The 8998-nt window shown below is 46.7% G+C and overlaps 1 protein-coding gene across 1 annotated transcript; it reads left to right on the top strand.

Moving 5' to 3' along the window:
- Positions 1-61: 61 nt before the first annotated feature.
- LOC122207975 (natural cytotoxicity triggering receptor 1-like) lies at positions 62-7719 on the top strand. Its single transcript, XM_042918433.1, has 9 exons — positions 62-254; positions 489-524; positions 3017-3301; positions 3723-4010; positions 5960-6079; positions 6161-6203; positions 6289-6326; positions 6592-6644; positions 6731-7719. The coding sequence occupies exons 1-9, from the start codon at positions 221-223 to the stop codon at positions 6875-6877; spliced, it is 1044 nt and encodes a 347-aa protein (XP_042774367.1). The 5' UTR covers positions 62-220; the 3' UTR covers positions 6878-7719.
- Positions 7720-8998: the final 1279 nt, after the last annotated feature.

Genomic DNA, 8998 nt, shown 5'->3' on the forward strand with positions numbered 1-8998 from the left:
ATGTCTTTGCGGTTGTTGAGATTACAGCAGGAAACCCACAGAGCAGCTCCTGCCTGAGTCCAGTGTTCCGGTGGAGGGTCAAAAGGCAGAGCCATGTCTTGCAAAAGCAGCAGTTGCTCTTTGTGTTTAGCAGGTGCACATCATGCTGTGTGAAGGCTCAAAGCCCCAGGCTGCTCCACCCGTGGGTGGGTCCTGCTGAGAACACTGTGGGTCCAGTGCTATGTCCCTGGGGTTCGCTTTTCTGCTGGGACTTGGTGAGTGTTGCAAAGGGGGTTGTGCGGGAGGTGGCAGGGGAAGAGAATGCCGACACGGAGGTCCCTTCCATGGGATTCTTCTCTGGGAGGTCCTGGGCCAGTTGGTTATAGAGAGATCACCTGTAGGGTCACCATTCTCCTATTGAACGCAGGTCTGGTGTCCAGTATGAGGTGTTTGGGGATCAATGGTTTCTAGGGTAGACCTCTCTCACCAGGTCTCTCTCTCTGTTTCAGTGTTTTGTCTGGAACAAAGGATTTGGGCAAAAAATGGTGAGTGTTTCCTCCTAAGCAGTTCTGACATGGGCTGAGCTTAGGCAGCTTTGGTTGAGTCCCAACTTTCAACCTGTGTCATCCCCTCACTAACCCTCTTCAGTTCTAATTTTTAAATTCGCATCATCACACCCATTTTTGGCGGAAAGTCTTTTTCCTTCTCCAGAAAGCTTCCGGATGCCTGACTCTTCCCTATCAGCACGGCTGAGTCAAGAAGGGGACCTCCAGGTCCTTTAATAATGCTGAGAGGAAACACAGCCAAGGCTGGCACTTAGAAGGCAGACGCAGAGAGCTGGGGAGCTTGCCTCACGTCCCCAGTGGATCTGAGGCTGTCGCCTACTGGGTGTGTTGGGTGTCCTTTTCCATTGGGCAACCCCTCAGCTGCTTCCGGGTCCCTTCTTTAAGGAGGGGTCAGCTCACAAGGATGGCACCCTTGCTCAGAAGACAGACCTGAAGCAGAACGAAGACCGCAACGTTCGGTAGTCTTGTGACTTTTTGCAAGTAATTTCCTGTACTTGAGCCCTGAGTTCCTCCTCCTTTGTAACATGAAATAATGACAGAGTGTGGCACCAGTTAAGATACAAGGCATGCCAAGTTCAGAAAACAGCCTCAGATGAGGTACCATTGTGTAAAATTAATAATGGCCACATAAAACTTATTGGGGTTTTGCCCCTGCTGAGTGTTGTTCTCAGCTTTTGCATACATTATCTTATTTTAATCTTAGAACTCCTCCAAGAGGTAAGTTAATTCCTTCATATTGCAGATATACTGAGCCTTTGGTGTGACCTCCACATTGTACTTTGTGTCAGAGGAAAGGGCTTTGAATGCCAAAAAATGTCTTTGCCCTCCAACTGAAGGGAAATAATGCTAATAAAATAGATAACCAAGATCTATAACATGTGAGGTGTTTAATGCTAAAGAGAAACATGAAGAATGAAGGGGCGCCCAGAGAGTGTGTGTTTGGGGAGAGGTGCATTGGAGGAAGGCATTCCCATGTGGACACTAAAGTCTGGAGCGGGGAAGGGAGGCAGAAGCTATCAGGGAGAACACCCTTACATGCAGGAAACAAATGCTGATGTGGTTGTGCTGACGTGGAACTAACTAGGCTGGTCATCTAGATGCAGGCCAGTGGGTCTGGAGGATGGGCAGCGAGTGAGAATATTGTGTGTGTGTGTGTGTGTGTGTGTGTGTGTGTGTGCGCACGCGCATGTGTGTGTGTGTGTCGGGGGGTGAGATCAGGGAGCCAAGAGCTTTGTAGAGCAGGGCAAGAGGTTACTCAGAACGAGATGGGGCTATTGGGGCTGTGAGTGGAGAACTGAGTTAATGGGACTTATTAAACAGGATCATAGCCTTTGGTGTTTGCACGAGGGCATGGGGAGCAGTTGGGGAGTTTTGTAGAAGAAGAGGACAAAGTAAATGCAGTGATCTGATGAGAAATAATGGTTTCTCAACCCCGGGGGTGCTAACAGCAGGTGATAAGAACATAGACCCACAGCGTTCATTTCCAAATAGGACACAGCAGTGGCAAGAAACCAGTCAGCAATGATGCCAAGGAATGTCAGTTATTCTTAAATTGATGGGGAAGACTAAGTTGGATTGGATCTTTGGGGGATATATCAGGAACTCTAATTTGGATACAACTAGTTGAAAATTCCCAGTGTACATGAGAAGTTCACAGTTGGATAAATCAGTCTAGAGTTCTGGTGAGTGGTTATATTGTGTGTGTGAGACACACAGGAATAGTACACGAGTATCTATGGGTATATAGATGTCTATGTATAGACCGATGACAGAAAGCCACGTTGGGACAACCCAGGAGTGAGTACATACAGAAAGGAAAAACAGATTGAAGGACCAAGCCCAGAGGCATCCCAAAGTTTAGTGGCTTGGAGATGATGAGAAACAGCGAACCAGACTGAGAAGTGTGTGCAGGACAGAAATCAAGAGTGTGGGGTCCTGGGAGACAAATCACCTTCATCAGGCAAGGATTTCAAATATTGGCTCCGGGGGTCCCTAAAAGACCAGGTTCAGCCACTCACCACTGACAAACTCCAAAGGCAGAGACATAAGCAGTGGTGGACAGGGATTTATCTCAGGGAGGCCAACCCTGAGAAGACAGTACACTAACATGTCACAGACTGTCTGCAGGGCACTGAGAAACTTCCAGGTTTATATAAGGAAAGTGGGGGCAGAGGTTGGTGGGGCCACGCAGCTGGGCAGTAAAGGCCGGGTTGATCACTGCCTTGGGGTCAGTCATACAGGGTCTTTATTGCTTGAGGAGATAGTTTTTGTTTCCTTCATGGGATGCTTTGCCCACCAGACCTTTTGCCTGAGTTAAGAGATAAGCCAGAAAGAAGAACTTAAATCAATTAGAAAGTACAGACTGAGGTCAAACTGGAGTTGTTAGAACTTGTCTCTCGCCTCCTGGGGATGGAGAAAAGGTGTTTCCTGACATCAGCATATTTGGGGTTCGTGTCCCGTTTGTCTTCCAGGATTATTACCCCAGCCCTCCATCTGGGCACTGCCCGGGACTGTGATTCCCCAGGGCAGTTCTGTGACCATCCACTGCAGGGGACCTCCAGGAGTAGTCAGATGGCAGCTACTTAGAATAGGAACTTTCATCTCACGGTACGACAGAACCTCAGATGGATCCGAGGGAGTTTCCACGTTTTCCATCCAGTCTGTGACATACATCAATGCAGGAATTTACTACTGTATATACTGGAAGAAAGGAGTCTGGTCAGGACGCAGTGACCCATTGGATCTGGTGGTGACAGGTAAGAGACACCCCCAAGGGCACATCCTTAGCTCCTATCTCTGCTGCCCACCACCCTAGGCCCGATGTGTCCCTATCATAGGACCCCTGCCCTCTGTCTCTGCCCTCCCACCTTATCCATCTGGGTCTAAATCTCTGTGTTCTGAATGTGGTCCCATATCTCTTCAGGAAGGTGGCTGGAGTCCCCAGGGGACTGTCGTCATGGGGACAGATACTAAGCTCCCCCTCCATATATATGGCCACTGCCTGGTCTCTGGTTGTGGGAAAATGGAAAAGTGTTTGTCTTGTCCTCATAATCCCTGTAGAGGAACAATTGTTGAATTTCAACCTACTTCTCCCTTCTTTCTTTTAGGTTCCAACAAGAGAATGGTGGTGTTGTGTGTGGGTCCCTGATAATGTTAAGAGGCTCTCTTCTCTTCCAGGCGTATACAAGGACACACCCTCCCTGACTGCTCTTCCAGACCCCAATGTGACCTCAGGAGAGAATGTGACACTCCTTTGTGAAACATCTCAGTACTATGAAATCTTTAATTTGACTAAAGATGGAAGGAATGTCTCTCCTCAGGATTTTTTACGTCAGGACCATAACACCTTCCTGATCTCTCCTGTGACCCTTGCCCATGGGGGTATCTATAGATGCTATGGTTCTTCTAAAATCTACCCTCACAGCTGGTCACTGCCTAGCAACCCTGTTAAGCTTTTGGTTACAGGTGAGGAAAGAGGCTGGACTGTTAGCCCTCTGCGCTCTGCTCAAGGATGTCCCTTGTGATGTCTGGGGTGGGGAATCTCTCCCACGTTGCCTGTAAGATAAGCTGGAAAGAAGAACATATTCAATCGGAAAGTACAGACTGAGGTCAAAGTGGAGTTGGTAGAAGTTGCCTCTCACCTCCTGGGGATGAGGAAAAGGGGTTTCCTGTGCACTGTATAAAAGGACCCCTGCTAAGATCACTCCATTCAATGTAGAGACCCTGAAACTTAGTATTTATTAGGACAACTTGGCATAGATATAGGGAGATTTTCCTTGGGAAGAAAGGTCTTTAACCATCTACACGAAAGTGCTCTGTGATCTGGGGTGGTGGTTCTTGAGAAGCAGAGTGCGTGGTGGGTGTGTGGGCACGTGGTCATCCTTTACACCCTCCTTGATCATTTCCTCAGGCAGTTCCATCTGCAGGTGAGTGGGTGACTGAGTATCATCACTAGGCGATAGTGACAGAAAAGGGAAAGGAAGGGCCATACTGGTTTCTTCATCCAAGACTATTTTCATAAGCCCTGCATCATCCAAAAAAGATTCTGGGACCATAGGAGTGTCTCTCATCAGCCACCAACACAATGGAGAATGCAGAAAATTTACAGAAGAATGTCCAAGATGGGCTTATGATCAAGATCCTACAAGGCTGTGGGTGCTGCAGACAGGGGCAGCTCAGCTGTCTTGGTGGATGGGGGTGGAGTTCTGTAAGCCATAACTTTCCTGGCTGGCTGACACTTTTCAGGGTTTCAAGGGAGGGGATCACGTCTGAGCATGGGGAGCAGAGGGGATAGACACACAGGTGTGAGACAAGCATGCCTGGTGCCTTCTGGGAACTACAGGTTAGTTGTGGGAGGGTGCATGAATTAGGGATGGACAGATGGACACAAGGAGGCAGGGACCTGAGAAACAAATGGCAGGGATAGAGTAGAGAAGGGGGTAGTGGTGACTGGAGAAGTTTGTGCATGACCAGCCTGCAGGCAGGGTGCTGTGTAGCATAAAAATAATACATTTTAGTTGTTCAGTATCTGCTGATGGCTGCTAACTTATCACTCCCATCAAAAATGCTCCTCTGGGTTTCATATCCATGGATTATTGTACATCTACTCAGATACCTATTAAGCATCTCAGGAAGGCTCTTAATCAGTAAATCTCAAAATCTCCTCCTTATACTGGTCTTCCTATCACAGTAAGGTCCATTCATCCTCTCCAATGATCAGGTCACCAATAATATTTGATGCTCCTCTTCTGCTCCCAGTGCCCACATACTCCATCACCAAACCTCAACTGCCATCATTTCTATCCTCGAAAACTCCTCAAGTCCCTTTCCTTCTTTCTCCCACCACTCCCACCACCCCATTGTTAAAACACAGCCACACCCTGCAGCACATTCCCTGATGCCTTATCTTTCCACCTGGCTCCTTAAATCCATGTGTCACACAGAAAAATGCAGTATTTAAAAAATACATAGCTCTTTGCTTGTCAATCCCTTTGTGGTTCACTATTACATTTAGACCTAAACCCAGACTCTTCTGAGCCACTCTTCCCGTCCTTCTGTGTATGGGCTCTTTCTCACCTCTGAGTTGGGTTATGTTACACTGTTCCCTCTGTTTAGAGGCAATTCTCCCTGCACTTCAGAGATCTGGGTGTTTCTTATCTTTCAGGGCTTATCCCCAAAGAAACCCTTTTATTTAAAAATATAATTCGGCATAAATGGTTTTGCCCTATAATTTATCTCTATGTGTAAAAATACTTCTAGACCATAGATTCTATTGTTGGGAGTGTTTACTATGGTTTCCCAAACATCCAATAACTTGCCTCATGTAGGGAAGGCACACGTTAAATGTTTATTAAATGGATAAATTAATCCAGCAAGAGCTCAAAAACAGACCTTTACTGTTTCCTAATTCCTAGATCCACCTGCTCCTGGAAATGGACACCTTCCCATTGTGACTGGGATCTTGGCCATCGTTGTCTTACTTCTTCTCTTCCTCCTCTTTCTCTTTTACCAATGTTGGCATCGGGTCAAACACGGTATGTCCTGATGGTGGGAGGGTTAACCTGAGAGGGCTTGGTGGATCCCCTACCGAGACTCTGATCACTGACTCTCCTTAGGGAACATTGATTGTGAGACCGAGAACCAGGTGAAGTATAAGAGGTAGGAAAATTTGGACTCCCCCAGTAGAAAACCTTCCGCCTTATTTCTCAGACTTGTCTTAATACTTCTATCTTTTCTTTCTCAGCTCCTTCCCAGTCATGGATTTCCAGGAAGAAAATCAATGTAAGGGGGAGTGAGAAGGAGGAACAGCTGGGGTGGGGAAAGGGTGTGTTTGGGGAAGACAGAAGGCAAATTGGAGGAAGCAGACAAGGTGGGGGCATCACCTTACTGGACATGACATCACTGCCCTTCCCTATTTCAGTCAACCATCTCTGAAATAAATAAATACACACACACACACACACACACACACACACATATACATATTATAGGACTGGGTAGTTTTAAGGCTCTTTCTGGAGGCTTACCCCCACATCTTTCCTTGCAGATGATGTCTTAGATGACATCCAGCCTGAGAAGGACAGACAGATGGCTATGCAGGTGAGTCTCTCCTTACCTACCTACTCTCCGGCCCCAGTAACCTTCCACAGGTGCTCTCTTTTCACTTTGTACCTCCATGCTGACAGGTCCCCATAGTGGAAGACTCTCAGGAGGTGACCTATGCTCAGCTACACCAGGAAACCCTTAGGGGGAACGTGGACACGCTACTCTCCCACACCCATGAGGATTCCTCTGGCCAGCCCTGTGTGTATGCCACCCTCAACTTGTCCTGAGTTTAGAGCCAGGACTGGCTGTGTAGACTCCAGTGTTCAAGTGCTCCTTAAAGAAGGTCAGCTCCATGGGGTGTCCTACTCATGTTCCTCAACATCAGCCATCACCTTGGAGCTCCCCAAGGACTTAAGACTGGAGTCAACTTGTCAACTGTCAAGAAATTCTGGGTCCCATCAAATAATCTCTCAACAGATTCCTGGTCCCTTGTATATTTACCCATTCAGTTGCCTATTCAAGATATGTTTACAAAAGTCAACTCTTTCCTTGGATCTGTGATGGGGATATACATATTATGAAGATATAGTTTTTAGTCTCAAGGACTCATGATTTACTGAGTGAGGCAAGCCCATGATCTGACCCTTGGAAAGCAAAGGGGGTGACCCACTGGAACAGGTGTAAGGATGCTTTGGGTCACTGAGCAGACACAATGTCTAGGAATGTTTAAAGAGCGCTCATTGGTATAAAATACAAGGAGAAGTCAAGAAATAAGAGTCAGTTTGGGCACAGAGGACATTCCTAATGGCATTTTGGTACAATGTTCTAGGTGTCGCTGAGAGTTGAAGCCTTCAAAATACTGAAACTGAATAAGGAAGCTTCTTTGTGAGGGAACCAAGTTGCAACCAATTTGGCCACAGGATGGGTGGGTTCCTCCTGGGGAGGGGAATGGTGTAGAGGGCATTTGGAGGGGGGATTTATGGTTTCCACCTGATTTTGATGAATTCCTCTTTTTCAGTTATGCAATTAAAATAAATAGGACATAGTTTTTAAAAAGATGTGAATGAGAAGGAGAGGCCCTGACGCTGGTATGAACAATAACTTTTTCAGTAACTTTTGACAAAAGGAAGTAAAGTAGAAAGCTAACAGCAGGTGTGGTGAGAACCGGAGAGGTGGTTTGGAGTGAGGGGTACGAGAAGTAGTGGGGGATTGAGCATGTGTGTTCGTTGATGGAAATAACCGAGGGGAGGAAACAATGTGGATGATGCTGGGGAGGGAGGGACGGTTGACACTTGGTGGGATGGGCTATCAGGTAAGAGTTTAGACTCTGGAATAGATGAGCTCACCTGGGTTCATACTCTCCTTTGGCAACCACCAGCTGCATGATGGTGCATACATTTAAACATTCTTCTTTAAGCTGGAATTTAATTTAATTTAAGCTGGAATTTTAATTTACAGAAGGGAAACTCCAAGCTCAGGTGAGCAGGCGATGAGATGCTTCACCTCTTTAGCCATTAGAGAAAAGAAACTGGCAAAGATGAGGAGGCTGGGCCACCTCAGGTTTTGGGCGTGTGGGCACCTTCTTGTATTGCTGGGAGAAGGAACTGGTACAGTGAGTCTGAAGTGCCATTTGGCCGTGAGTAAAAGATTGGGCAATTTCCTGTTGGAAATGTAAACATAATTTAAAGATATTCTCACATGTGTCCATAGGGGTGTCTGCAGAATGATATTTAGCTCAGCATTGTTCACAATAGAGATATTTGGATACAATGTGTCTGTCCCTTATTAGGACACTGTGGGGATTACTGTGTTGAAGCAAGTAACTGTGCTGTAGACATATGAGTGGTCCATAAACCCCGAGTGTGCAGTGGAAAGATGAATGACTTCCACAGCATTAACATTTGCAAGACGCAAAATAAAGTTCTGCAAACACGAACAAATTCGCACAGACTGTGATTTCAGAGCTGCTCCTTGAAGCTGGAGAAACGAAATGAGAACCACAGGGCAGAGAAAAATCACAGAAGATGTCGATTACCTGGATGCACGTGTGCATGTGCTAAGCCGGAGGTGATCGATCGATTACTCAGCTCCCGGCATCCACGCTTCAAGTAGAAAAATACGTTTTCTTCTAAGCTCACGTTTTCCCATTTGAGTAGGACTAAAGCTGTATCTGCTTCTCAGTCTTGTGTGAGGGTCAAAGGAGGTGGTGTCTGAAAAGTGAGTCAGGTTACAAAGAAATATTTGGACACCCAAGTTTCTATCTTTTTTTAAAAGATGTTTGTTTATCGGGGCACCTAGTGGCTCAGTTGGTTAAGCACCCAACTTTGCCACAAGTCATGATCTCACAGTCTGTGAGTTTGAGCCCCGCGTTGGGCTCCGTGCTGACAGCTCGGAGCCTGGAGCCTGCT

The sequence above is a fragment of the Panthera leo genome, chromosome E2, assembly GCF_018350215.1.
Source record: "Panthera leo isolate Ple1 chromosome E2, P.leo_Ple1_pat1.1, whole genome shotgun sequence".
NCBI classification, from domain to species: domain Eukaryota; kingdom Metazoa; phylum Chordata; class Mammalia; order Carnivora; family Felidae; genus Panthera; species Panthera leo.